At 50.7% G+C, this 27,912-nt stretch overlaps 11 protein-coding genes across 11 annotated transcripts; 5 read left to right on the forward strand and 6 right to left on the reverse strand.

Moving 5' to 3' along the window:
• Positions 1–238: 238 nt before the first annotated feature.
• On the forward strand, positions 239–2,402 carry bbp (putative zinc knuckle transcription factor/splicing factor MSL5/ZFM1; the record flags this gene model as incomplete). Its single annotated transcript, XM_040851883.1, has 7 exons — positions 239–380; positions 446–659; positions 720–937; positions 1,161–1,384; positions 1,434–1,542; positions 1,592–1,797; positions 1,857–2,402. The coding sequence occupies 7 exons, from the start codon at positions 239–241 to the stop codon at positions 2,400–2,402; spliced, it is 1,659 nt and encodes a 552-aa protein (XP_040704940.1).
• A 445-nt stretch (positions 2,403–2,847) lies between these two features.
• On the forward strand, positions 2,848–5,473 carry ASPSYDRAFT_793742 (anion exchange family protein). Its single transcript, XM_040850994.1, has 4 exons — positions 2,848–3,535; positions 3,619–3,767; positions 3,824–3,911; positions 3,965–5,473. Exons 1-4 carry the CDS (start codon positions 3,147–3,149, stop codon positions 5,373–5,375), a joined length of 2,037 nt encoding a protein of 678 aa, XP_040704941.1. The 5' UTR covers positions 2,848–3,146; the 3' UTR covers positions 5,376–5,473.
• A 142-nt stretch (positions 5,474–5,615) lies between these two features.
• dbp8 (ATP-dependent RNA helicase DBP8) lies at positions 5,616–7,276 on the forward strand (the record flags this gene model as incomplete). Its single annotated transcript, XM_040841784.1, has 2 exons — positions 5,616–6,148; positions 6,217–7,276. The coding sequence occupies 2 exons, from the start codon at positions 5,616–5,618 to the stop codon at positions 7,274–7,276; spliced, it is 1,593 nt and encodes a 530-aa protein (XP_040704942.1).
• Positions 7,277–7,387: 111 nt separating this feature from the next.
• ASPSYDRAFT_793755 (uncharacterized protein) lies at positions 7,388–9,177 on the reverse strand. Its single transcript, XM_040850995.1, has 3 exons — positions 8,513–9,177; positions 8,201–8,395; positions 7,388–8,152 (listed from the first exon to the last, which is right to left on the reverse strand). Exons 1-3 carry the CDS (start codon positions 8,807–8,809, stop codon positions 7,499–7,501), a joined length of 1,146 nt encoding a protein of 381 aa, XP_040704943.1. The 5' UTR covers positions 8,810–9,177; the 3' UTR covers positions 7,388–7,498.
• An 860-nt stretch (positions 9,178–10,037) lies between these two features.
• On the forward strand, positions 10,038–12,690 carry ASPSYDRAFT_147108 (putative glutaminase; the record flags this gene model as incomplete). Its single annotated transcript, XM_040841681.1, has 5 exons — positions 10,038–10,297; positions 10,329–10,752; positions 10,800–11,805; positions 11,860–11,990; positions 12,043–12,690. The coding sequence occupies 5 exons, from the start codon at positions 10,038–10,040 to the stop codon at positions 12,688–12,690; spliced, it is 2,469 nt and encodes an 822-aa protein (XP_040704944.1).
• Positions 12,691–13,285: 595 nt separating this feature from the next.
• stm1 (putative telomere and ribosome associated protein Stm1) lies at positions 13,286–14,731 on the reverse strand (the record flags this gene model as incomplete). The annotated part of the gene is made up of 5 exons (XM_040844668.1): positions 13,286–13,841; positions 13,918–14,041; positions 14,119–14,286; positions 14,438–14,456; positions 14,711–14,731. The coding sequence occupies 5 exons, from the start codon at positions 14,729–14,731 to the stop codon at positions 13,286–13,288; spliced, it is 888 nt and encodes a 295-aa protein (XP_040704945.1).
• Positions 14,732–15,436: 705 nt separating this feature from the next.
• ASPSYDRAFT_795454 (uncharacterized protein) lies at positions 15,437–17,819 on the reverse strand. The gene is made up of 4 exons (XM_040851005.1): positions 17,217–17,819; positions 16,674–16,890; positions 16,106–16,612; positions 15,437–16,047 (listed from the first exon to the last, which is right to left on the reverse strand). The coding sequence occupies exons 1-4, from the start codon at positions 17,400–17,402 to the stop codon at positions 15,740–15,742; spliced, it is 1,218 nt and encodes a 405-aa protein (XP_040704946.1). The 5' UTR covers positions 17,403–17,819; the 3' UTR covers positions 15,437–15,739.
• Positions 17,820–19,628: 1,809 nt separating this feature from the next.
• Positions 19,629–21,418, forward strand: pex19 (putative peroxisomal membrane protein receptor Pex19). The gene is made up of 3 exons (XM_040850997.1): positions 19,629–20,011; positions 20,098–20,957; positions 21,008–21,418. The coding sequence occupies exons 1-3, from the start codon at positions 19,786–19,788 to the stop codon at positions 21,101–21,103; spliced, it is 1,182 nt and encodes a 393-aa protein (XP_040704947.1). The 5' UTR covers positions 19,629–19,785; the 3' UTR covers positions 21,104–21,418.
• On the reverse strand, positions 21,248–22,578 carry ASPSYDRAFT_793796 (uncharacterized protein). Its single transcript, XM_040850996.1, has 2 exons — positions 21,789–22,578; positions 21,248–21,716 (listed from the first exon to the last, which is right to left on the reverse strand). Exons 1-2 carry the CDS (start codon positions 22,387–22,389, stop codon positions 21,499–21,501), a joined length of 819 nt encoding a protein of 272 aa, XP_040704948.1. The 5' UTR covers positions 22,390–22,578; the 3' UTR covers positions 21,248–21,498.
• ASPSYDRAFT_794100 (uncharacterized protein) lies at positions 22,579–24,312 on the reverse strand. The gene is made up of 7 exons (XM_040850999.1): positions 23,761–24,312; positions 23,641–23,670; positions 23,511–23,564; positions 23,375–23,403; positions 23,266–23,296; positions 23,148–23,205; positions 22,579–23,085 (listed from the first exon to the last, which is right to left on the reverse strand). The coding sequence occupies exons 1-7, from the start codon at positions 23,890–23,892 to the stop codon at positions 22,769–22,771; spliced, it is 651 nt and encodes a 216-aa protein (XP_040704949.1). The 5' UTR covers positions 23,893–24,312; the 3' UTR covers positions 22,579–22,768.
• On the reverse strand, positions 24,293–25,750 carry midA (putative cell wall protein). The gene is made up of 2 exons (XM_040851000.1): positions 24,475–25,750; positions 24,293–24,415 (listed from the first exon to the last, which is right to left on the reverse strand). Exon 1 carries the CDS (start codon positions 25,554–25,556, stop codon positions 24,753–24,755), a length of 804 nt encoding a protein of 267 aa, XP_040704950.1. The 5' UTR covers positions 25,557–25,750; the 3' UTR covers positions 24,293–24,415; positions 24,475–24,752.
• Positions 25,751–27,912: the final 2,162 nt, after the last annotated feature.

Below are 27,912 nucleotides of genomic sequence, written 5' to 3' on the forward strand. Positions count from 1 at the left end.
GTATTAATCTAATAATAATATTATTTCCTCTATATGTATATTCATAGTGTCTGCTTTCTACAGTATAGTTAGTTCACAATCTGCCCGGGCGTGTATGCTGACTCAAATATTTGTCAACCCACGTGATCAGACAGCTTGCCACATCCGAGGACATTTCTTTCACTTTACAGTTAGGCCATTACCTTTATCATTACTTATCTGACAGGTTTATTTTCAGCATTTACCTAAATCCAGGAAGATGTCGTGGCGCAACCAGGGCATCACTGGCTCTAACAACATCCCTTTGGGGAAGAGACGGTTTGGTGGTGATGAGGACGATAGTCGCACCGCGACTCCTGCGTCCGCCCCTGGGGATCACCGTGGTAGAAGTCCTATTCGAGGTATGTCCTTTTTCCTGGTCCTACTGTGTCTTTTCCCACCTTTTCTAACTAGATCCTTGTTGCAGCCGACCCTCCAGCTGACGGCATCAAGAGACGCAAGAAGCGCAACCGTTGGGGCGATGCTCAGGAGAACAAGGCCGCGGGTCTGATGGGTTTGCCCACCATGATCATGGCCAACTTCACCACTGAGCAGCTCGAGGCTTATACTCTCCACTTGCGTATTGAGGAGATTAGCCAGAAGCTCAGGATCAACGATGTTGTCCCCGCGGATGGCGACAGGTTAGTCCCCCCATGTCCCTCCAACGTATTTTATCCGTGGTGCTAACCTTTATCTGCTAGGTCCCCATCTCCCCCGCCACAGTACGATAACTTCGGAAGACGTGTAAACACTAGGGAATACCGTTACCGCAAACGCCTTGAGGATGAGCGTCACAAACTCGTGGAAAAAGCGATGAAGACCATTCCTAACTATCACCCGCCCTCTGACTACAGGCGTCCCACAAAGACCCAGGAGAAGGTCTATGTGCCAGTGAATGACTATCCAGAAATTAACTTCAGTATGATAACTAACCCTCTAACTCCTAACCGTTTTGCACTCACTCATTGCTCGAGTCGGGCTCACGATCAAGACATCGCTGCTTCTCAGCGATGCTTTTTCGGCTCGCTTCTTGCTAACCCTTTCTTTGTTGCTTAATGTTGCACATATACCTTTTTTACCTCATCAAGAATTCCCAAGGAAAACAGACCGAACTAACACATAGCTCTTGCTACCTTTTACAGTTGGCTTACTCATAGGTCCCCGTGGAAATACTTTGAAAAAGATGGAGACCGAGTCTGGTGCAAAGATCGCTATCCGTGGAAAGGGCTCCGTCAAGGAAGGAAAGGGCCGGTCTGACGCCGCTCACGCTAGCAATCAGGAAGAAGATCTTCATTGTTTGATCATGGCAGATACTGAAGATAAGGTTAACAAAGCAAAAAAGCTGATACACAACGTTATTGAGACGGTAAGCATTCTTATTTATATCCGGATCAATTTACTAATGGTTGATACAGGCTGCTTCTATCCCCGAAGGCCAAAACGAGCTCAAGAGGAACCAACTTCGTGAGCTGGCTGCTCTCAACGGTACACTTCGTGACGATGAGAACCAGGCTTGCCAGAATTGTAAGTGAATTCTCTTTTCCTCATTTTGATTCTAGCTAACATGGAGCAGGTGGTCAAATCGGTCACCGAAAGTACGACTGTCCCGAACAGCGAAACTTTACCGCCAACATCATTTGTCGCGTCTGTGGCAATGCTGGTCACATGGCTCGCGATTGTCCTGACCGCCAGAGAGGCAGCGATTGGCGCAACAATGGCGGCTTCGATGGTGGCCGTAGGGCTATTGGCGGCGGTGATGCTGTTGACCGGGAGATGGAGGTAAGTTTACTCACTCTTAGGGTCTTGCTTTATATAAACGCATACTAACGTCTCCTCAGCAACTCATGAACGAATTGTCTGGTGGTGCTCCTGGACCCGATGGCCAACCTATGCGCCGGATTGAAGGTGGCCCCGATGGTTACGACGACGGAGATATGAAACCCTGGCAACGCGCTCCTCCCGCAGGGGATGTAGCTCCCTGGCAACAACGCGGCGGCCGCCGCGACAACCGTCGGGACGACTATGGGTCTCGCGACAACGGCGGTGCGGCACCTTGGGCTTCCCAAGGCCGTGGGGCCAACGATTACGGTTATGCAGCTGCCGGGTACGGCGCTCCTGGAGCTGCTGCACCCTGGCAACAGGCAGCCCCTCCTGCACCTGGACAAGCCGCTTATGGGTATGGAGGCTACCCCGGGTATCCCCCTCCTGCTCCTGGTATGGCTCCTCCTGGCGCTCCTCCGGGTCTTGGTGTCCCTCCACCTCCGCCCGGAATGCCCTCGATGTACTATGGCGCAAGTGGCAGTCCACCCCCACCTCCTCCTGGTGAAGGACCTCCGCCTCCGCCTCCAAGTGACCAGCCCCCGCCCCCTCCTCCTCCCGCTTAAACAAATAATCAGTACTTTTTTGCATTGTCGAATTGTTTTTAGTTGCTACAAAATGGTAAGGGCGAAGGCTTTTTCAAAACAACGAAGGGAGAGTATTACGCTTGGTTTCTTTCCAGGATCGATTAGTCTAATCTCGTCTTTTTTTTTCCTCTTATGGCGTTTTATTAACTGCTACTAACTTCAAGTACTAACCGTACAAGTTGATTTTCTATCTTATCAGAAGTCGATATGTCCTGGTAGAACCAATGTAATTCGAACCCTCCTTGGCCTGCGCTAGCTCAGCAGGAGTCGGAGGGGTTGTTTTTCCAAAGCAGCGAATAATGGAGTCCACTCTCTCCTATCGGTGTAGGATCTTTTAAGGCATCAACCCTCATCCACCGAAATTGAGCAAGGCCACGATAATGACGCCAGCGTATGTCATTGTTGTCGAGATGCTTGAGAGATTGTGGAGTAGATACACATGCCTCAGGCCTCAATCCCCGTCTTAAATGCGTCTTTTAGCTGCATCCCTTCCTTTTCTCTCCTATGACGGCTCAAGCCCTCCAAATGGCTGTTTTGTACCTTATTTAGCGGGGCCCTTTCAGTCTTGGCTCTTTTTCTTAGATACTTGAGACCCTGGGCTGTTCTGTTCGACGGAGCTTTCGTCAAGAACTCGGCTATTCATATCAACCGCATCGGCTGTGCTCCGCAAAGCAACGTTCCTCTGCATACAGCCACGAAAACCACGGTCTGTACGACTCCAATATGGAATCACCCAGCCCGGCACCTTCGTCTCACGGGCCCTTGCATTTTCCCGTGTCCAACTTCCACGCTTCGTCATCACCAGCATCCTCTCATTCCCAGCGGAGGTCCTGGCGGTCGCCGTCGAAGCTCTTCTCCCGTCGCTCCTCAGCACCATCGGAGAGAGCGCAAGCTGAAGGCTCTACCGCTCCTGAGGCTTCAGGAGAGCAGACTCCGCGCGAGCATTACCACGAGGAGAGTACAGCCACAGACGGCCCAAAATGGTGGCGGATTCGTTTCTTCCGTGGCATGATTGACGATGTGAAACGGAGAGCTCCTTACTATTGGAGTGATTGGGCTGATGCGTGGGACTACCGCGTTGTTCCTGCTACTGTGTATATGTACTTTGCGAAGTATGTTTGGTCCTCCTGCAACCATGAACATGAACTGCCTGGAGTCGTTTGGAAGTATGTGTTTATTCTGACTCGGATTGCAGCATTCTACCGGCTTTGGCTTTCTCGCTTGATATGTTTGAGAAAACTCATCAGAGCTACGGAGTCAATGAGGTGCTTCTAGCTTCAGTCTTGGGATCTTTTGTGTTTTCCGTCTTTGCGGCTCAGCCGTTAGTGATTGTTGGTGTTACTGGTGGGTTGATTAATCCTCGGCATAGTCGTGCAAGGCGAGGTCGCTCATAGTCGCAGGTCCGATTACCGTGTTTAACTACACTGTTTACGACATTATTGCACCACGGGGCACCCCATATCTTGCGTTTATGTGCTGGATTGGCATGTGAGTGTTGCTTTTGTCCGCTTCTGTTGATTACCATAGTTAATGTCCCTTAGCTGGTCGCTTATTATGCATTGGATACTCGCTATAACTAATGCGTGCAACGGCCTGACCTATGTTACTCGCTTCTCTTGTGACATCTTTGGATTCTACGTTGCATTTATTTATCTCCAGAAAGGAATCCAGGTCCTGACGAGGCAGTGGGGATTCACCGGAGAGACGTCTGCGTACTTGAGCATCATGGTGGCCTTGCTCGTCCTCATGTCTGCGTGGATATGTGGAGAACTTGGAAACAGCAGCCTATTCCAGAGATATGTTCGCAAATTTTTGGAAGATTACGGTACGCCTTTGACAATAGTTTTCTTCACTGGTTTCGTCCACATTGGCCACATGAGGAATGTCGAGGTTGCGACATTGCCTACTTCGAAATCCTTCTTTCCTACGGCAGATCGTGGATGGTTGGTGCATTTCTGGGATATTAATGTTGGGGATATTTTCCTCGCAATCCCTTTTGCTCTTCTTCTTACTATCCTGTTCTACTTCGACCACAATGGTGAGGTTATTAATCTCCCAATTGCCCTAACTCGACTAACAAACGCAGTATCATCACTTATTGCGCAGGGGACGGAGTTCCCCCTTCGTAAACCAGCAGGTTTCCACTGGGACATTTGGCTACTGGGCCTGACCACATTCGTTGCCGGAATCCTGGGTATTCCATTTCCAAATGGCCTCATCCCGCAAGCACCCTTCCACACCGCTGCTCTTTGCGTCACTCGCAATGTCGCGGATGAGGACGATACCAACAAGGGCAAAACAATCCGCGTCACCGACCACGTCGTGGAGCAGCGAGTCAGTAACTTCGCACAGGGTCTCCTAACATTAGGCACCATGTCCGGCCCACTCCTTATAGTCCTCCATCTAATACCCCAAGGCGTCATGGCCGGTCTCTTCTTCGTCATGGGTGTCCAAGCCCTCCAAGGCAACGGTATTACACAGAAATTGGTATTCCTGGCTCGAGATCGCGATCTCACCCCCCGGTCAGACCCATTGAAGGGTCTGGAGCGCCGCAAGGCCATCTGGGTGTTTGTCATTCTTGAACTTATCGGCTTCGGCGGCACCTTTGCCATAACGCAGACAATTGCTGCTATTGGGTTCCCGGTCATTATTTTATTCCTAATCCCTGTGCGCTCCTTCCTTCTGCCTCGCTGGTTTACTCAGGAGGAACTGTCTGCGTTGGACGGGCCCACTGCAAGTCCGTTTACTATGGAGAGCGTTGGCGGTGTTTATGGACACACTCCTGGCCCTGAAGAAACTAACACTCAGCGCCCACCGGGGGAGGGTCTTATGGGTCCCGCGGAACCTGGTCTGGTTCCTTCGGCTCCGGAGAATGATATTGAAATGGGGGTCTACGAGCACCCGGCGAGACGGAGGGGACACACGGGAAGCCGAGGCGATCAGCAGGACTAAACCCTATTTTAGGCCTCATAATTGCTATTTTGCGAGTATATAGCCACCTAAAGCACATATCTAGCCAATAACACGAATATATGCATTCTTACTCCGAATCATGCTCGCTTGAAACTTGTATTTGTATTGTATGTATATTGAGTCACGTGGTAGATCGACATTCACCGCCTCCGCGGTCTCCGTCAACTTTTTTTTACTGCCGGGAGATTGGAAGAATTTCAATAAGCAGCACAACACATAATGGCGCCCTCATCTCCTTCCGAGCCCGTATCACGGGAATCCTCTGTGCCATCAGATGCCTCTGGTGATGCAATCGAAGTAGGCCAATCCGATTTGCGAATCCGTACCCCAAAACGCCGACGCCTCTCAGAGTCCTCAACAGACTCATACACCGCAGCGCCCGCCCCAGCACCACTGCCCTCACTCTCGCGAATTAAGAAAAAGTCCACGACGACCAAGGAAACTCCAACGGGGAATAATGATGAGAATCCCGTGCTTATCAAAGACGCGCTGGAGATCGGGCTCAATGCCGAAGAGTCTTCGTTTAAGGCGCTGAAAGTGGCGCCGTGGTTAATTGGCTCATTGACGACCATGGCTGTTCGCAAGCCAACTGCCATTCAACGGGCTTGTATTCCAGAGGTATTGAAGGGCAGGGACTGTATTGGTGGTAGTCGGACGGGTTCCGGAAAGACGATTGCCTTTGCTGTACCTATGTTGCAAAAGTGGGCGGAGGATCCATTCGGGATTTTTGGCGTGATTTTGACGCCGACTCGGTATGACTGATCACCCAGATGACGGTTGAGGGAGAAGAAGAGAAGATAGAATGCTAACTATATGCCAGTGAGCTTGCGCTTCAGATTTTTGAGCAGATCAAGGCGATTTCTGCCCCGCAGAGCATGAAGCCGGTTCTCATCACCGGTGGCACAGATATGCGCTCGCAGGCTCTCGAGCTCGCGCGACGGCCTCATGTCGTTGTAGCCACTCCCGGCCGTCTAGCAGACCACATCAATACCTCGGGCGCAGACACAATCGCAGGCCTCAGGCGGGTGCGTATGGTTGTTCTCGACGAAGCAGATCGCCTCCTCTCCCCCGGACCAGGAAGCATGCTCCCAGACGTCGAAACCTGCCTCTCCACCTTCCCGCCCTCCAGCGAACGCCAAACCCTCCTCTTCACAGCAACGCTCACCCCAGAAGTCCGCGCGCTGAAATCCATGCCCCAATCCAACGGAAAGCCACCCATATTCGTCACCGAAATCTCCTCCGAAACTAAAGATTCTATCCCACCTACCCTCAAACAAACATACGTTCAAGTCCCCCTCACCCACCGCGAAGCCTTTCTCCACGCCCTCCTCTCCACAGAGTCCAACAGTTCCAAATCCGCCATCGTCTTCACAAACACCACCAAGTCCGCGGATCTCCTCGAGCGTCTCCTCCGCTCGCTAGGCCACAGAGTCACATCCCTTCACTCTACATTACCCCAGTCTGAGCGAAACTCGAACCTGGCCCGTTTCCGAGCAACGGCGGCCCGCGTCCTTGTTGCGACGGACGTCGCTTCGCGTGGACTTGACATTCCGTCGGTTAGTTTGGTTGTTAATTTCGACGTCCCCAGGAACCCGGACGACTATGTGCACCGTGTTGGACGTACCGCACGTGCGGGGAGAACTGGTGAGGCGGTGACACTTGTGGGGCAGCGCGACGTGCAGCTTGTTTTGGCGATTGAGGAGCGGGTGGGGAGGCAGATGGTGGAGTATGCAGAGGAGGGTGTGAATCTTGAGAGCAGGGTTGCGAAGGGGACGTTGTTGAAGGAGGTGGGGAGTGCAAAGAGGGAAGCTATGGTGGAAATTGATGAGGGGAGAGATATATTGGGTAGGAAGAGGAATAAGTTGAAGAAGGTTAGGTAGTTCAAGTCGATGCTGTTTATATTATTGTATAGAGATAGAGTATACTTGGTTTGGTATACACTGGATGTCCGTCTACCTCTCTTTTGGGAGAATAATAAATCTCAAGGCTATTCCATGCTAACCATACAGGTATGTATATCAACATCACCAATAATCTACACCAATACTCCAAAACACCCAAAGCAAGCATCTAGATTACATTTGGAACTCCGCGCCATAATCTCATGCCCTCACGCCTGTTTCGGCATCCACATCAGTAGTCGAAGTCGTAGTCGCAGCTGTACCAGTATTCGTTCCCATCAACTTAAGCAGTCCGTCAACGGCATCTCCATCACCACGGCCCTCACCTTTCTGCGATGAAGAAGGTGATGTAGCCACAGTCGCGTCACCCGCCATGGGCCTATCGTCATCAAATCGGCCAGTTTGCGCGGTTGAGTTGTACGTAGGGCTGCTCAGAACCATCTGCGTCGGCGATGCTGGCGCCCTGGTATCTGGATCTGCGTCCGTGTGCCGGGTAGCATCGTTTTGGGTGGGCGTTGCCTCCCCATCTTCGTCACCGCCGATATGAGTAGGTTCTCGCTGTTCTTCCAGGGTTTGGTCTCGTCCAGGTGCGCGTGGAGTGGAGAGCATTGGCTCATTATCGTCACCTTCTTCTCCTTCTTCTTCTTCTTCTTCTTCTTCTTCTTCCTCCTCGGCCTCCACGCCATACTTCCGCTCTAGATGCTTCTGGAGCTGCGATCCGGGCCCAGATGCTGACGCTGAGAGTCGAGGATATTTTCGACTGTGTTCTTCTAATTCTGATACTCTGCGATCGAATTGTGGGTCTCGGACGTGGCGCATGGCATTTTGGAGTCTACTACGAAGAAGAGTTGCTTTCTGTTGCTCGTTAGCATTCTGCCGGGAGTTTCGTTGTTATGGGCATACTTCTTGTATAAATTGCTTGCGCGTTTCGGGGTCTGAGGGGACGGTTTCCGGTGAGCTCGCTGGAAATACTTCTGGGCCTTTTGATGTTGTCCGGGTTGGGCTTGTTTGGTGTTGGGATTGTCGGCTGGAGGTTGTTGTTTGTTCGGGGACGTCCAGGTTCATCGCGTCGCATGTTGATGTCGATGTCGATTGGTGCTATTTCAAACAGTTAAACCGGTGCACGAAGAGCAACAACAAGGATCAAAAGACAACGAGTCCAAGACATGGATATCCCATTACCTGGCCTCAATTGTTTGGAATTTTGGAACGTACGCGATTATCCAGGTCTGCAATAGACCGTAATGAAGCTTCATGTTGTGCTGGTCGTGCCTCGACGCGCTGCCCTTCAACTGGCAGGCGCAATTCAGCATCCTCCGCGTCCAGTTGGCTGATCGATCGTTTTGGGGCGACGAACGAAGGTGACGGAAGCAGTTTCTTTGGGGACGGAGAGTTGAAGAGCGTTTGTTTCGCGGGTGACCGTGCCGGCGAGAGACACGCGTTGGCGCTCTTCTCACTGAGGATCCGCCGGCCTTCCTTGAGAGGGCTCGGGTTGAGTAATGACTGGGACATCGCGAGGGAAGTTCTGGAGGGTGCGAGGGTATTTTAAGATGCAAGGTCGAGCGTGTATTGGGAATATTGTTGGGAGGAACGCGGTAGAGGGATTTTATGGCAATTGTACGGGAAGTTGTGGAGGGGGAATAATAAAAGATGGATGAAAGAATTTATCCGGTTGGAAAGGGAAAATTCCGTGCCACAATTGAAGTGAGAAAGCTGGTGGTGAGGGAGAAGTCGAGGTAGACGCGTGGTGGAAAGTCCGCGGAGTGATTTGAAGCCATCCAGATACAGATACAAGTGGGTAATAGCGCGATCTCTCCCACGCGTCAACCACTCCACATTCAATGTTTATCCAGAATAAATCAAGGGATCGGGTGCTCAAATACGTAAATGTTAATTTTCTAAGCTCACTGTTTGTGTATTCTAAAGCCCTTGCAGCGTTTTGGTATTTTATCCCCGACGCGTCAGATCTATATATCTGGGTCTCCCACGTGCCAACAGATAGCAGCTTACTCTGTATAGATGTTGAGGCGCTCAGGCAAGACCCCATAGACGTAGAATTACAATGGAGGTGCAGAACCAACGCGATACCCATGAAGCATTAGTCGTGCGCACGCACTTAACGAGGCTTGCAACCATCTTTTCCCACTCATAGCGCTCTACTGCCAGTACGTAGTGTGTCTGCTATCAAGACCTGGTGGTTGCGTGACAATCGAACACGAAGAATGAAGAATGAGGAATGGAGCTCCCAACATGAGGAATGCACTAGATGTGAACAAATTCACGTCTTTTGACTCTTGCCTCAAAAGTTCCTCTTAAACTTCCCAGCCACAAACCACAGAGACACTCCGGAGAAAGCTTCCCCGCATTTCTCTTCAGCTTTCTCTTCCGTTTCGTCATCGCCTCAACCTCTCCGTTCTCTCCTCCATCACCTTCCTTCCATCGCCATCATATTACTGTTTAGACAACCTGGAATTGTTGAAACACTTTTCAGAGCCACCTGAGACGGGTATTCCGCTGAATGCTGACATATTTGGCATTGATCTTCCGACTCTTGTCTGATTGCGTCATCCTCAAACACGCCTCGAGAAACACCCCCGGAGGCAACTTAACAGGCTTCTTCTAAACCTCATCCCTGGCTTGACTACGCCGCTTGCTTGATTATACCGAACCAGAGTCATCCTTGGTTTTCATCATATTGTTTGTGTTCATTGGTAGCACCCACTCGCTCTCACACGCCGCGATGCGACCGTCTCTTGCGTTGCTGGCAGTTGCCCTCGAGGCGACTGCTGCTTTGGCGTCTAGTTTAACCCCGCCTGTACTGCCCCTAATCGTCCGTAACCCCTACCTGAGCACCTGGCTAGGAAATGCTCGGGATGTCCCTTGGTCTAAATGGCCCATCTTCTATACCGGAGAAGAGCTGGGTCTTTCCTTGATGGCCCAGGTTCCAAGTACCGGCATTGTTTATCCTCTGCTAGGCAAGCCCCACGAGTCTCTTCTGGAGTATGCTCCTTCAGCCCTATCCAGCACTCAGACACCTGACGACTGCTAGATCGCAATATGAATTCCCTAATTATCTCGGAGCAAAGTATGATGCGTCGACCACAAATCTAACCTACAGCATCAATACCCAGCCCACTTCTACTCCGCTCAACATCACCGTTTCATTCCTGTCCCCAATAACCCCGACATCGACCCTGCGGCAGTCAATTCCAGCGTCCTATGTTACGATCCATGTTGAGGGAGAGGTGACGCTGAACGTTTACATGGACATTAATGGCCGTTGGGTCAGCGGAGACTCAGACAGCCAGATCACATGGCAGCATGAGACGGAACGGCCCTCTGTTGATGGCTCACCAAACCTCCAGAGATGGCGCCTACAACGCGAGACACAATTGCTTCTCTCTGAAATTCATGATCGAGCGGAATGGGGATCCATTCACTTTACTGGACCTGCTGTTCGTATCCTCCCCGCAACCTCTCGACATTGAGCTAACAAGACCAGGGCGTCCAATATCAATCGGGAGCGGCCCCATCAGTGCGGCATACATTCGCTGCAAGAGGTTCCCTGACAAATGTAAATGATGCTGGCTTTAGGGAAATAGGGGATCGGGAGCCTGTTTTCGCCTTCTCCAAGTCTTTTGTGCCCTCCCGGAAATCGGGTGTGACGGCTGACAGCGTCACCTTCACCCTAGCACTTATTCAGGACACGGTCGTGCAATATGCCTCTTCACGCGGCCTGACCATGATGCGCCCTCTTTGGAAGTCCTGGTTTGACAGTGACGAGTCATTATTGAGTTACCACTACAACGATTTTGCCAATGCAGCATCTTTGGCTGCCAATTATTCTCTCCAGTTGGCTGATGATGCTTTCGAGTCTGGTGCGCAAGATTATGTTGATATTGTAGCGCTTACTGCCCGACAAGTTATGGGCGCGACGACATTCTCTGGCACTCCAGACGACCCAATCCTATTCCTAAAGGAGATCTCTTCCAACGGGAATTTCCAGACCATCGACGTTATTTTCCCCGCATTCCCATTCTTCCTATATACCAACCCCCGCTGGCTGGCCTATCTTTTGGAGCCATTGATAGAGCACATGCTGAGCGGACAGTATCCTAACAAGTATGCTATGCATGACCTGGGAACACATTTCCCTAACGCCACGGGTCACCCTGACGGGAACGACGAGTACATGCCTGTTGAAGAGTGCGGTAACATACTCATCATGGGACTAGCCATTGTTAACTCGATGCTCTATGATAAGGATACGGCTGCGGCATCAATCTGGTCCACAGGAGGCGAAGCTACAGTACTGTCGGAGGAGAATGCTGGGTACTTCCCCTTAAATGAGTTCCAGACTCTTTCAGGGATCGACAAGCAGGACGAAAAATGGGGAGGTGGTTCCTCTGGTCGTAGTCAAGCCGAGAAATGGATCCAGCGCAGCTATAATCTTTGGACACAATGGACCAGCTATTTGGTCGAGTACTCGCTCGAACCTGCGAACCAGCGTAAGTCGATCCTCACCATTCATTACCTCGCTGATCAAATCTCACCTCTTCCAGTCTCCACAGATGATTTTGCTGGCTGGCTTGCGCTCCAAACGAACCTCGCACTGAAAGGTATCATCGGTATCCATGCCATGAGCAAACTTGCCGAAGTGGCGGGATACAAAGAGGATGTCAAGTATTACCAGGTATGAGCCTTCTATTTTCCATAAAGCCAACGTCGTGCTAAGAATTTGCTAGAACATTTCCGACATTTACATCGCAAAATGGGAAGAATTCGGTATGTCGCGGGACAACACCCATGCCAAACTCGCCTATGACTGGTACGGCTCTTGGACAACAATCTACAACCTCTACGCGGACGCCCAACTGTGCTTCCACCTCGAGGGCACACCCCTCGATCCATCACCTTTCTCCCACCTATCTGGCAAGGATCAAACTCCACTTCGCCCACCAAAAACAGAAACCGGCTTCGTACCCCAACACATCTACACTAAACAATCCAACTGGTACAACAACGTGCGCCAAAAGTACGGTCTCCCTCTTGATTCGCGCCATCTGTACACGAAGACAGACTGGGAATTCTTTGCTGTCGCCGTTGCATCCAAGCCCGTCCGGTCACAGATCCTTGAATCTGTCGCAAAATGGGTCAACGAGACGTCGACGGACCTGCCTCTTACGGATCTACATAACACCGAGGACGACGGTGGATACCCCGGGCCGAATTTCTATGCCAGGCCGGTAATTGGTGGGCATTTTGCATTTTTGGCGTTGCAGAGGGCTTGCGGTGGGAATGCTATGGAGGGTTTGAGCTTTTTGGATGAGCGTGGTGCTGGTGCTGATACCGATATGGGTTCCTCTGAGAACCCTGTTAGGGAGGACCTGTAGGGATTGGATTGTGTGTGGGCTCTTGTTCTCACTGATATATATATACATATGTTGCCCCGCAGTATATGTTTTATGACTAGAGTAGCTGATCAGTTACTCTTCGGAAGAAATTGGGGGAAGGCTTAGTTACTATTGTTCCATCTATATCCTATTACCAGAAATATACTAGTGGGACAAAAATCCCCCGAATCCGTCTGTACCCCAGATTGACGGGATGCAGGGCTCTGTGGTTGTCTGGGGTAAGCTTGTACATCAGACCACTAACATTGTAATATGTAGTCCGATGCAGCCTCCCGCTTCTGCAGTCTACTCAGCATCTACGGCTTAGATCTAATTGATCTGTTTTGAATTTCACTTTCCTATTTTTGACATTCAAATCAAAGTACATGGGGGAGCCGATTTTTGTTTGAAAAAGAGACTTAAATGGAATGGGTTATCCTTCTCAGTCTCGCCTTTGCCACACTTTATTTGCGCGCCGATATTCCTGAAAGGAAGATCTGCCTACAACTGCTCTGCATCATTCTCTGATCGTGTTCCGAGTTTCCCGAAGTTAGTATAAACGTGTGGACATTTGCGGGAAAATGGCCGAGTTCATTTATTTGCCGCCAAGGCTGGGGAAGTTCTTCTCGTCGACGGTGACGGGAGCGGGGCGGTCGCTACGAGGACCGTTGCCACGGCCTCCACGGCCAGCACCACGGTCTCCGCGGCCAGCACCACGACCACCACGGCCACGGCCGCGGGGACCGCTGCCACCAGTGCGGGGAGCCTCGACGAAACGCATGTCGACATCAAGGTAGTTCTTCTCCTTGCGCTGCTTGGGGGCGTTCTTGTTGCTCTTGTCTTCCTTGCCCTGAATGTAGGCCTCCTCTTCTTCGCTGCGCTTGAATTCCTTAGCATCAGCCCACTTCTTGTCGGCCTTGGAGCCTTCGTTGGCAGCACGGACGGGCTTGGCGGCCAAGTCTTCGCGGGCAGCCTTCTCAGCGAGGTAGTCGGCGAAAGACTTGGACTTGTCAGCGGGCTCCTCCTCCTCGGCGGGGGTCTGGGGCTCGTTCTCATCGGCCTTGGCGATCTTATCAGCGGCCCTCTCATCGTCCCAGGTCTTTTCACCGTCCTGGTTACCCCAGCCCTGGTTCACCTGCTTGCGGGTATCACTATAAAAAAGGCTGGTTAGCTAAAAGTGCAAAAGCAGAAACAACCATGGTCGCATAGCGCAACAGCAAAACTTACGCCTGGCCGGTGCGGGACTGGCGGTCGCGTCGGGGTCCACGTCCACCACGGTTGCCCTGGTTGCCAGACTCCTCGGTGGGCTTCTCGCGGTTGTTGCGGCTACCAGCGTTGCGGTCACGGAAAGCTATAAATGACGCAATTGAGATTAGTCGGACGCAACCGGAAACCATCGCAACAAGACTCAGAGATAGAGCCACATACCGGCCTCGTTGCCAGTGGCACGTCCGCCACGAGGACGGGAAACTTGTCCCTCGGGACGAGCAGGGGCTTCCTTGGGAGCATCGCGCTTGCCAAGTCGGGCAACAGGCTTGTCCAGTGCCCTTGTGGGAGGCTCGGGCTCTCTGTTGGGGTCTAACTCGGGATCATTTCCTGTAGAGGCGAAATAGATATCATGTTAGAACTGGTAAACGTCGATGACAGAACATATGTAGGGGAGGACTCGAGATCTGTATCACGCGACGATAGCCGAATGAATAGACTAGGACTCGAAGGAAGCAATGCGAGGGGAAGGTAGAATTACCAAGAAGCTCGTAGAGGTTCTAGATGGGCAAGAACAGTTAGCATTTTCTCAGATTATTGATGGACTCAATTTCCCCATCGCCACAGAACGAAAGAACAGTGTGAGGTTCAAGCAGGTAGAAGCTCCAGATCCCCGCCAATCGAAGCTTCTCAAGTAAAACTATCTCGCAAACAATCCCAAAGAGCCAAAACATCCCAGCTGACCACATTCAAGCACCTCATTCAAAACGCCTCGGGCTGAACTTTCGACAAAATGCATGTCGCAGCAACGTACCTTGGACCGGACGTCCGCCATGACGCCTGGATTTATGAGGGGCCTTCCGGGGGAAGGCTCGCTGTTATCGCGACAATTCGGTCCGGGAACGCGGTGGGCGAGGCACGGAGACGAGGCAGGCAGAACCTCGACGGCGGGAAAGTCGATGTCTCACGTCTCCTTTCGGGGATGGGATGGGTGGTTATTGAGGGAAGGGGTGACGGAGGTTTGGAGACGACGTTCCTCGTTTGTGGTTGTACCGCACGAATCGGGTAAGGTGCGAATGGTTGCTAAGCGAAGTGGCAGGCGGCTATGCTGATTGGCCATCAGCTTCTAGGGCTTAGGGTATTGGCGTCACCGGACCTGCAGATAACATCATAGAATGACTTGAACGTAACTCGCTGTCTGCCTATCATGACAATCAACCAAAGAGTCCGGAGTAATGCGGGTACGATTGCCATCTTTACGTCACCATTTATACTGTGCCCTCATTTTGTATACCGCCTTGAGTGAAAGGAGCAAGCTCTACAGCAATGTTTAATGAACAGACGTAGTCAAGAGTTGAAGGAAAAATCATTACATACAATAAGCCGTTCTGGAGAAAAGTAAATTCCCTGAGTGAAGAGTTGAGAGTACGTAAAGTCTGAATGCGTTGTGCAGCTTCTCAAGAGTCAAGAACAAGACCTCCGCGGCCAAAACGAATAATAGTGTTGAAATAATCTCGTCTCCTGTGTCTTGAAATCCGACTATATAACCCGCCCATTTTCCATTTTCCTTTTCCTATAATTATGCTGAACAAGCAATGAAAAAAAAAATAAAAAAATAAAAAAATAAAAATAAAAATCAAACAGAAGCAAATGGTATCAACCACATAACGCCGGCTAATGCTCCATAATTCAACTTTTGTCTTATAGCCGTGGACCTGCGCCATGGACAAAGAAATATAAGATGTAAAAAAAAAGAGAAACATCTGCTCTATCGGCAGGAAATAGCAAGAAACGAAACAAACTATGTAGTAGAAAGGTATCGCCGACAGGAACAGTTCGAAGGTCATTGACGTGCATTACTTTGCTCGTAGCTGAATGGGGTCTGAAAGTGCATGCTAGCACTCAGTCCAAACGGGTCAGAATCTAGCATCGGTTCATAATTCCCCAAAATGGTGTTCGTATTGCCGTACGCCCCGTTAACCCCTTCTCCGCTAGAGGGGTGGTTATAGGGGTTTAGGCCGTGGGTGTTCATAGCATGGGAGGCATTCGCAACTGAGCTAGCATGATTAAACCCGGGTACGAAAGGGGAGGTTCCCACGGATGATTCGTGTTCATCGTCAATCATATCCGCTTGTGCATCATATTCTTGTTCTAGTTGAGCGTTAACTCGGAATCCATAACGTCGGAGTTGTTGGAAAATTCAACGTACCTAATTGGTCATAATGTTTTTGGAATGGTGAAGGATAGTACGCCGAAGGGAGACGCGAAGCCCGGGAGCCCATACCAGCTGACACGGCCGATTTCGGGTCGGTCGTATCTTGCTGGCCCACGCTTATGGGTGGAGAAGTTTGGCTGACATTCCTTGAGTGAGAAATCATCTGAGGCCGGGTGTGCTGGGCTTGAGGATCGACACCAACAGGTGACATTGCTCCCTGGAAGCCGAATCCCGGAGACTTTGTGTGTGACGGTGACGAGACATGCGACGGAGGCGTAGCTTGGAATTGAGGGGACGGTATACCGAAGCCTCCATCCCGCGACTGAGGGACGCTGAAAGGCTCTTTGGGAGCAAGGCCACTAGGATGCCGCTGCGCCGAGCTCCGGCTGATCGCGGCTTGCTGCAGTGACGGAGGCTTTGTAGCTATAGGACTTGGCTTCCCCGGGCCCGGTCCGTTGGGGGTACTAGTCTTCAGACGCAGCTCTGCTTGGACATCAATTCCTAGTGGTAGGTCAGCATATGTACAGATGTAAAAATATTAGAAGTAGCGAGGCTGGCAAACCTTTTTCGAGGAGGATGCGTTCGAGAAGCGAGTTCTTGTAACGCAGCATTAAGCACTCATCCGCAGCGGTGCGATGGTTCTGTTGCAGGGTCTGCAGGGACTCCTCATTTCGTTTAATGGTTGACTCGAGCTGGCGGATGTACTCTGTGCGACGCTCGCGGAACGCGGCCTGAGCCTGGCGATTGCGCTGTTTCCGCTCCTCGGAGGTCGCGTAGATCTGGGGGAGGTTAGTTTAAGCATTGGCAGGGAAGATGAGGTTGGAATAAGAATTGAGGCTTATGCAAAACAAATCAACCAGAGAGAAGATTGAGAGGGTGATAAGGATGATCAATGGGAATGATAAATGATAAAGAGGTGTGATGCGGGGCCCCGGACCGACCAGGGTGCAAGATAAAAAAAAAAAAAATTATGTCGCAAGGAGATAAGGCCAGCAAATGAGAACAGAAGTAGATAAGTAGCAGGAATGCGAGGAGATAACGAGATAACCCAAGGAGAGCCGTATAAAAGGACGTCAACGCCCAGATGGAGATGGTTCTTACGTACAGGTTTTCTTCCACCCTTTCGCTTTTGCGTTTGGGCGACGTCTTGCGTCAAGACCTCGCCCTCGGGATCGGGGGTCGAGACAGATGAGCTGATCGAGCCCTCGTTTAGGGGCTCTGACTTAGGGGCGACCTGGTCCATGGCCATATCATTGTGGTTCGAGATGGAGGTCTCGACCATAGACACCATTGGACGCTAATGATGAGGGGGGATATCTCTTCCTGAAGTTCTGGCTGCGTTCTGCCCGTTTATCCCCCCTTTTTCCGACAAGAAACTTGGTAAAATCGCCAAAACTAACTGGGGGCTGATGGCGTGACCGGTGGCTATTATAAATGAAAAAGAAGAAAAGAGGGGTATCCTTGAGCTGGTCAGGTCGGAGACCAGACGGCGGGCGTGCGCGACAACAATAAAAACGAATAAAAAAAAGGAATTTTTCCCCGCCGGGGTTAAACTGGATAATTCAGACGCAAGAAACGCGCGGCAGGCGGCAGAGAAGGGGACGTGCGAGAGACAGACTCAGAACCAGTAGACGAGGTGGTGGTGACATAAAGAAAACTGGTGCTGAGGCAGTGATAACCAGAGGGCAGAGTGGGAGGGAAGAGAGAGAGGGAGAGGAGTGGACGAGGGGGGAAGTTGTGAGGTAAAATTATTTCCTAAGCGCAAAGCTTTAAGAGAGCGACTGTCTGGGTGAAGAGAAAAGGAAAAGTTCGCCTTGTCCTCGTGGAGAATCCCAGACTCGCCTTTTCTTTTTCTTTTTTTTAAAGAGGGGTCGCCATGAATGCTATTTAATTAAAATCCAGGGATCTGCTCTACTTGATTTTCTCTTAACCGTTGGACTGGAAGGAAATTCATGGGACCCGACGGACGATGATTTCTTCTTCTATGGCTCTCAATAGTATTGGCTCTATATTGGCTCTCGGGTCTTGGTATTTTCTTCTCTCGCTTGTTGACGGGATCTGACTATGAACTCCCCTGGGACCCGGCGGACGGCATGATCTGGCATCCCCATCCCACCACTACGGGTTAGTTAGGCGTGAGGGGCCCTCGTAACGAAAGTTGCGAATTTGCGACAGGCCTGTCTCCTCGCTTCTTTTGCTCTCGGGCACGGCAACCAAGATCCACTCCCACGACGAGGTCAGTCAGACTCAGACTCAGACACGACCCAGCCGAAGATCCGCCCCAAGCCCAGGGAGGCGAAGCGCCGCCAGTGGTCAACTCGTGGCCACCAGTCGCCGGTGTCGTGACCTCTGGCGGCCCGTCCGCCACCTTCGCCGATGCGATGTGTTTCCCCATCCGGGCAACGAGTGGAGAGGCCATGGACTGACGGTCGTGCCTGTCAACAAGCGATGGAATCATAGCATTTGGGACGTGTGAAGAACAATTGCCCTTCACCTCAGGCTTCCAAAGGAAGCTCTCAGAGTGCGAGGTGATATAAATCTACTGCAAATAATAAAAGGACCATTCCCGGATCTGAAGGGGGCGATCGAAGACAAGCCGCGGAGAAGTGGTCAGCCTTGCAGAGTTTTCTGTAACTGGTTACTGGCGATGCCGGGAAACGACGACCCGGAGGTCGTCAGGCCCATCACCGTCCAATTCTCCTTTTTGCCCCCTTTCTCAGGCCATTTTCCGGCCAAATCCACTCGCTCACCTTCAACGACGACTCGCTGACCCTCGATTGCCTTGTGGCAGAGAACCCTCACCTTTGAGTCTAATACCAAGTTCTTAGCTTACCATACTTTGACACCGCAGAAGTGTAAACAGAGACGCCCGCCCCCTCCGTGGAGCAGGCTAGAACAAGCAAACATGCAGCAAAACGAAAAGTAGACGCATCTAAATCCTGTTGGCTGATCGGCGAGGCCCGTCTGACTCTGGGGGAGACCCATCTCCATGATTGTTTCGTTGTCCAGGAGAGCTCCGATCAAACTAACCTCCTCTCTGACACCGACGAGATCCAACAAAAGCAATGTACCATCACGCGGACAGCCTCAATAATAATACTACACTAGGCGGCAGTCGACATCATCGGCAACCCCGGCCCTGTGTCATCGATGGCCTGTTCTCGCTGCGGAGCACGAATTAAGCCTGGACATTCGTTCCAATCCAAGCGAATCTTATCCGTGCTTGACTGGGGCCAGAATGGACGGATTGATGATAGGGCCAATCCGGTCAATGCGATCGAAGATTACATTGCATTCGGTTTATGGCCCAGATTCTTCCAGACCCTCAGTCGATATCCCAAGACCTCATTACTACCGTAAAGTATCGTAGTCGAGTATTCGTCGATAATTAACTGAGTGAGGCAAGATGGTTAAATGGAAGGCGAAGACAGGATGCCATTGCTTGCAACCGCGGCTGTCGGTGTCGGTTTTCCCCGCCAAATCCACAGCCGATTCACATGAAATAATGCTCTGGGCACAATCAGCGTCCTCAAACAAGCTCAAGCTGCTCAACACTCCCGTTATTCTTCTTTCCTCCCTAGCTAGCATATTATTATCGTCAGACTTACTTTTGTCTGTGCTTTTGATTTGTCGATCGGGCGTTCAGCTCGCCGCTTCTTTTCCGTTCTCGCATCATGGCATCTTCATCTGCACCGCCTGCCACCGCGGGCGACTCACAACCTCCCCCTGAACAGACACCACAACAAACAAGTACAACGCCGCAGACCGAGGAAAAGACCCAGGAGACGGTATCTACTCCCGTCTCTACAGAAACGCCAAAACCCGAGTCCACACAGCAACAACCAAAGGCGTCGGCCAATGATGACTCGGACGATGAATCAGACTTTGACGAATTGGACGGTGGGTTGCCTGACAGAACACAATTAGATCATCGACAATGATCAGTTCACAGACCTGACCAAATAAACTAATATTATCTTTCATAGAGGTTCTTGATGACTTCAAACCAAAAGCCCAGACAGAGACCCCCGCACCGCAACCCCCCACCCCCAACGCCGCCGCACCCCCCGGGGCCCAAGATGTCGATGAGTTCGCCTTCATGAGTCAACTTGAGAAGGATATGGCAAAGATGATGGGCCAAGCAGCCCAGCAATCCGGCGCCTCCGACCCACAGGGCTTCGAAAACACCATTGACCAGGGTGCCGACGCTTTCACAAAGCAATTAGAGGATAGCGGGATCGCTCCAGGTGACTTCATCAAACAGCTTTTAGCGGATGTAATGGCGGGGGAGGAGGGCGAGAAGGGGAAGGGCCAGGGACAGGGACAGGACTCGTCGTCATCGTCTACCGGAGCCGCTGCCGCCGCCGCCGCTGCGGCAGCAGCAGCAGCAACGACAGAACCAGGAAATGAAGCCGGAGCTGGTCCCGAGTCATTCAATGATGCAATCCAACGGACAATAAACCGGATGAAAGAATCAGGTGATAAGGCAACGGCGGCAGCGTCGGAAGACAACACGGACGATCTCGTAGCGCAACTCCTCAAGGCCATGGAAGCAGGCGGCGAGGGATCTGGCGGTGATGAGGGTGATATTACCAAGATTTTCATGGGAATGATGGAGCAACTGTCTAACAAGGATATGCTATACGAGCCGATGAAGGAACTCGACACGAAATTTGGACCCTGGATCCAAGACAATAAGGGCAAGGGAAAAGTTAACGGGCCCGATATGGAACGCTATGAGAATCAAGCCGAGTTAGTGAGCCAGATTGTGAAGAAGTTTGAAGAACCGGGATATACGGATGAGGATCCGAAGTGTCGCGAGTATGTGTGGGAGAAAATGCAGGCTGTATGTTCTACCAATCCAAATGCGGGAAACCGATGCTAACAAGCGCTTAGATGCAAGCTGCCGGTAATCCACCAGACGAACTCGTCGCCAATCCTTGGATGGATGATCTCAAGGGTGGCGGTGTTCCTGACTGTCCGCAGCAATAATCGACCCAAGTTATCTATATAATATCATACCTATCTCAAAACATCCGTCATGGCTTTGCGATCTCTTTTCATGAAGCTTCTGCTCCAACTGGGCTACCGCATCATATGATACTCTGATATTCGACTTGATTTGATTCCTGGCATCTTTTTACATATACATGCTGATACCCTTATTTACTCCACACCTGTTTGCGTGCGCTAAATCTTCCTGGAAGAAATCCTTGACCTGGAAAATCGCCGTATGAATAGAGCGCAAATATGTACTCAAACAATAAAATGCATCGTACAACCCATATACCAAACCGCTAGTCATCCCTGAACGCCTTGTGTATGCAGCCTTTCCCGAGCGCCGAGTATTCACGAAACAAAAACAGGACAGACAATAGAATAACACCTTAACTAGACATATCCATATCCTCAGGGGCATTGTGGTTCACTAGGTCCATAAAGATATCATCGTATTCCTCGTCGCTGAAGGACGAAGCCGCGTCATTTTGCTTCGGCACATCCGCACGTGGAGCGTGCCCAACATTTTCCATCCGCTCAAGCAGCTCCATTTCCATGGCGTGCTCTTGCTCGAGGTACTCATCTAAAGCTTGGATTTCTGCTTCATCTATTGGAAAATATGGTCAGTTATACCTATTTTGTGGCAAAAACTCATGACAAGAGAGAAGAAAGCACCTACCACCATCTGAGTGTTCCCCTTCTCTCTCCGTCTCTTCGATACCCAGNCCAAACTTAGACTGAATCTCATCCGCTCTCCTCCTCATGTTCTCAACCCACTCCTTATGTTCTGCAATATCCTCAAGGTAGGCTAACCGCTCTGCACGCGCCTCGAACCGTCCACTTTCGCGGTCCTGCTTGACACGGTTGAGGAATGCGTTGCGCCGGACAGAGCGTGCGCGCGGCGAGGTTGATGATGTGAAGGTGCGTTTTGTGGAGTGGGCATTGAGGGGGTTGGAGATCGTGGATGCGTAGCGGGTTGCATATGTTGTTGGGGCTGGCGTTGGTGAGATGCTGGCGTTGGCATCGGCATCGGCATTGGGGCTTTGTAAACGCGAGAAGATATTTACGGGTTCGGATTTATTGTGAGACGGCGATGGCGAGGGCGTAAATGCAAATATTGACGCCGGGGCTTGGAACTGCGGTTGGTTCGTCGGTGGAGTGGTTTTGAAAGATAACGAGGTTGCTCTGCGCGGGGAGAGCGGGGATGAATGAGTAGGTGTCCAGGGGTAGCTGAAGGAATCGGGGGCGTGTTGCTGCATTGGCGAGAGTGCAGCAAACATGACGGTTTATTAGGATATTAAGTTGGTTTGTTTTGTCTTTGGTTGACTTGTATTGTAGGTGTCGCGGCGTTGAGACTCGACTCGGAATTCGCGACGAAAGTCGAGAAAACGACTAAAATATAATGGCAATACAATAGTCCGTTTCAGATAATATTCCCGTTCATATAGTTTAGTGTCCAAGTCACTGTACTTAAGGGAGAAATGGAGTGATAACGTAGACCGCGACGATGTGGCTGGACTCGAGTCTCTACGGTGTAGTCGCGTTTTGGGGAATCTGCAAAAGGACGCGCTGCCACGTGCACGCTAAACTATACTAGGATATATCGCATTCCTCAGGCCATAAGTCAGAAACCATCCAATTAAAGTCAAAGACAATCAATTAAAGATCGCAGAGAAGATCAAATTCAGAATCGTACGGAAGCACAGTCTGTGATACAAGAATTGGCCCAGGCTCTGATCCGTTTGGGTTTGGCTTCGCCGTATCTGACTCCGTTGTGCCAGAGTCTGTTGTTGCAACAGACTCTGCGGTGTTTGAATCCGTTGTCTGAGACTCGGTTGTTTCTGAACCCGTTGGCCCTGGACTATCTGTGTCTGAATTTGCCGTATCCGATTCCGTTGAATCTGAATTATCATCTGAGGCAACAGTCATCGAGGCGTTTTCATCCTCCACAGCTGGTGGGTCAGCTCGACAATCATCTACCCACACGAAGTTAGAACGCTTAACTTAATAGATCGTTTTTTATGGAGAGGAAACATACTTTGCTGGCTCTGACAATCCCCAAGTGAGAATGATACTGAGCTATCCGTGTTGGCAGCCTAGTCATGAATTCCGTTAGCCGACCATCCTTGCTTCAGTTCAATCAAGGGAAATGTCACCCTCTGACAAACGTCGAATTGAATATCGCAGCTTTTCGAAAGAGGACAGTTAGCTTTATCCCAAAAAGTTTATATTAGGTCTGGTATGGTCGTGGAATGTATAGTATACCTTCTCTGGGCCGCAGATTCATAATCCGTCTGTTATAAGAAGTCGCTCAGTAAGTATACTGGGTATAGTTCTGCCTTCTCTGATAGCAACCGTCTACTCTATAGAGTGACAGGCTCTAACAGACTCAAGCACTCACAAATGAATTTCCGTCTACACTATAAGGTCTCTCCGAGTCTCCAGTTTTGGTAATCTACGAGGCATATCAGCGTGACTCTCACGACTGCAACTGGAGATGGCGATCTCAAACAAGGTAAAGAAAAACTTACCGCTGGTATATTTATACCCAACGTTCCCGCCTAATTCAATGCGTTGCCATCAGCAGCCATCCAGACCCACGACTGTCCAGCGAAAGACACGGATGAGGGAGGTATCGTCTAGGTACATACGCGCCGGGCCAGATGTGGATTTGGCTTTGCGACATCATACACGATGCCCAGTGGATCGAATGCCAACGCAAGGAACGCGGGCGTGATCCACAGGTGCGCAAGGATGAACTTGATTATCGAAGGCGTCGTCATCGCTGCCGAGGCCGTGTTTCAGGCTTGAGTAACGTGAAGTTATTGACGGGGTTGGATGATTTGTAGGGAGCGTTTGATGGGGGTTCTTGAGCCGCTGTCGAGGGACTTGGTCTGCAACTTGCGGCGGCGAGTAGGAGCAGAAAGACGGGTTGAATAAATAAATAACTAACAGCTCTTGCGTGGACGAACACGCGTGACGAACTGTTAATATAAGGCTTTGCAGGGGGTAGAGAATCCTTCCGTGCCTGGAGTGGGGAACTTTCGTCTTCTTGTTTCATGATTAGGACCCTGGTCTACTAGGTGCTTATTATTAGTGCAGGAATAGAGTCGGGTCTACACCGTTCAGGACATCTGACGACTAGAAAACCAGGTTCGATTGATCAGATAAGTGCTAGTATACTTCTGTTGAGATTAAATACATAGTTTGACTCGAATTGGTGAATATGCTATTCCGCCTGGGAATTAGCAAGCCATGGCCTGCCAATGCAGACTAAGAATATAAAGAAGTGCAGAAATCACTAAGCTCACGGGATTTTCAGAAGGTGGATGCGTCGAGAGGGGGAATCAAAGATGGTGACCAACCATAAATGCTAGACAAAAATCATGGTAAAGGAGTGTGTTTTATGTGAAGGAACGACATGGTCTATAAGCGATGGGGAAACTGCTAAAAAAAGAGCAAATCAAAACGGAGGGAAGGAAAAAAAAATCCAGCAATTCCTCGCCCCAAACCGTCAAATGTTAACTGCGTCATAATCGTACAGACTTTATACAAGTCGATGATATGTGGTATGAAAACCGAATAATCATGCAACGATATTTATGGTGATAACCGTGGGCTATCGGGATTATTTCGGCTCAACTTAGAAGTTTGACGCAGCGTTAACGGGGCCGGGGTTGTGGTACTGGTCAAGCGTGGACCTGAATGGAGTGCCACCAGCAGCAGGGCTGGGAGCCTTCTCGCGGACACCAGAGCCGACAGCAGTGCCACTCATAAGATCGGTAGCGTCGTCCTCTCCAGCAGCACGTCTCCGGGCACGGATTCTCCAGACAACAACACCGATGGCACCGATCAAGATCGCACCACCGACACCCACGACAACACCGATGATGATCTTTTTCTGGCTTGAGTCAAGGCCGGAATCAGAATCGTCAGAAGAAGATCCGCTCAACCCAGGAGACTGGGTAGATTCACTAGCGGCATCTGTGCTAGTGAATGTGGTAGGAACTGGGGTTCCATTAATGGTCTGTGTTGTTGTGATTGTGCTCACAGTGGGAGTCTTGGTTGTGGATGGCTCATCGTCGTTGGACGCGCTAGTGGTAGTGGTGGTGGGGTCAGCAGTAGTGGTGCTGTCATCAGCGGTTGAAGTGGGATCATCCGTTGTTGTCGTAGGGTCTTCCGTCGTAGTGGTGGAAGTGTCTTCTTCGTCTGAGGTGGACGTTGCACTTGGGGTCGATGTCGGCTCCTCCGTGGACGTCGAAGTAGGGTCTTCAGTTTCAGTGGTAGATGCGTCACTATTTGTATCTGTCGCGGATGTTTCGGTGGGCGTGGGCAGAGCGTCCGTGATGTCTGACAGGCCCGTGTCTGTGACTTGTGCACTTTGACCTGCTACCACAGCCACGAGGGACAACGAGTAAAGGAAGATTGGGAGAGCCGTGACGCGCATGACGGGCTACTCAGATGTTCGCAATCGATAATCCGGATCAGGTGTGATCGAGCGATCGGGGCAAAAAATGAAATATGATGGAAGTTGATTAAATGAACCAAGTCTCGTCTCTGAACACTTGTGGCGAGGAAACGGAGGGCTAAATGATGGTCGGCCTGAGGGGGGTAGGAGGCGGGTAGGCAAGGGAGGAAGCGAGGTGTGTGTGTAACGAACGACAACTGCCTCGACGGACAACGTGGACGCAGTATCAAGGTGAAGATTTTATTGAAACGATCGTAAAGAGCGTGGGATCGAAAACGGGAGCGAAAGGATAAAAGGACGGCGTCAGAATGGGCGAGAGTGTCAGAGTCTGGAAGTCACGGAGACAACGCAAAGGGCGGGAAAAAGCCCTAAACCTCAACGGCATTTAGTGGATGATTAGCCAGCCTCAGCTTGAGTCTAAGTGGCCGGGTCCCGGCCTGGGCTCCTCGGTTGGGAAATAATGCGCTCTGCATAAAGTCCAAGACCGCACTAGACTCTTTCTGTGGGCACTTTTTATTGCTTTTTAGTTTTTGCTGTCTCTTTGAGTCCGAATTATGGGGCCGGTCTGTGACTAGCGCCGCACTAAGAGCCTTTGTGACCATTCAGCACTCGTCGCGTGAGACATTCTCCTGGCCTCGGGGGCAGTGTCTCGACAGCCATGTTTGTCAGCTGTCAGAAAACACCATCCAAAGTCCGCAACTGGCGGCTACCAGCTTTCGTCTTGTCAGAGGCGCCCAGCAGTCAGGTGTATCGTTCTCCATCCTTCATTGCAACCCTGCCGATCAAACGCGAACGTTCCATCAAGTATATTGTCTTTCTCAGCCAGAAGTGGAAGATCTAAGTAATGCCGCCTCACAGTTCTGATACTATTTTAAGCAGTCACATGGAGGACCGGGCCGTGGATTTCTCTGCTCCGGTCAAAGGAGTGAAAGTCTGAAAGAAGGCACACCCGAGCTCTGATTCGCTCATCCATTGCAAGATTATCGAGGGCTCGCAAGCATTGTAAGCAGAGTGGCACCATTCAATCTCTGAATTTGGCGTGGATCCATGGTCGAGATCTCGTCGGTTCGCCCGTAATCGAACTTGGACTCGGCTCAAATGAACAGCTCTGGAGGCTTGAGCTCTGAAGGCAATAATAGTATCAGCTGTCGCAGCGACGTGGCCTATACAGCCAGTCAAATGTCCGATCAGGATCATGGTTATTTCATATTAAGGGGCAATCCCCAGATCCCTAATTGATCGGCGTGCCGTTGCAGCCGGGCTTTTCGAACTATAGAAACGCTTAAAGCGGATATCAGGCCCAGGCCACGTTGTGCCATGTTCCTTCGTGCATATGGGCAATATTGAACATAACGCGAGCAACACCGAGAGCCAGTCGCCTTTAAAACGTGAGCTCTATCCACAGGGGAATAGTTATTGTTCCTATCCGGCTACCATAAATACATACTCCGTGGTTGATAGTCTATCTCAAACTATGAATAATCGAACATGCTCCATCCACCCACTGCTCGGTGCGTTGAAGTGAGACGTTGATCGGCAGACAACGCTTACTCAAAACGCATTTTCGAACCGCATTACAAAATTTGCGTGTGTTCCGAAATAGCGGCTCAGACGGAGTTCAGGGACTCGGACAAGTGGCGGCTTCTATACTGATGCGAAACCCCTGTTGGTCGTTGTGAACTTGGGAGTTGGTAAATTGCGCACGGGCTCCGAAAAGTCCGGAGTAGAGCTGGATAAGAACATGTACGTTCTATATGGAGTAAGAGTCGACACCGACACTCGACAGGACTGAGATATGCCGGGAAGCCGGGTGAAACTGATGAGGGACTGAGGGTACCCTCTTTTCGTCCCACTGTAAGATCCATAGGACCATACACCGAGTCTCTTCCGTGAAAGGCTGATAGCTGTTCGGAGGTTAGGCACAAGGCCCCGACGCTGCGAATCGAGCCTATGCTAGCGGCTTCCAGCGTGTGGATAAAGAGTCGTTACATCTGTCAAGGTATAATGCAGCAATCAAAAGAAAAACGTCCAACAGCGGCTATTCAAAACCCAGCTAAACATCACTGGGGTGATGAGCATTTAAGTTAGGCTTTTTTAACCAGCTACCATGTCCATATCCATTCCAATTGTATGTCGCTAGGGTCCTCGGGCAGCTGGACGAAAGAACGAAAGATAACTGCAAGCCTCATGTGAAGGCTGGGTATCAATAAGAAACAAGAGCGACGTCATATATAGAATCCGAGGGCGCAGAATGACGGATATCACTGGTTTTTTGGGGGCTTCTTCCCCTTGAATTGGTCTTTTATCTCCTCCCTGAAGTACTTCAGAAACTGTT

Source organism: Aspergillus sydowii (genome assembly GCF_001890705.1).
Source record: "Aspergillus sydowii CBS 593.65 unplaced genomic scaffold ASPSYscaffold_3, whole genome shotgun sequence".
Lineage (NCBI taxonomy): Eukaryota > Fungi > Ascomycota > Eurotiomycetes > Eurotiales > Aspergillaceae > Aspergillus > Aspergillus sydowii.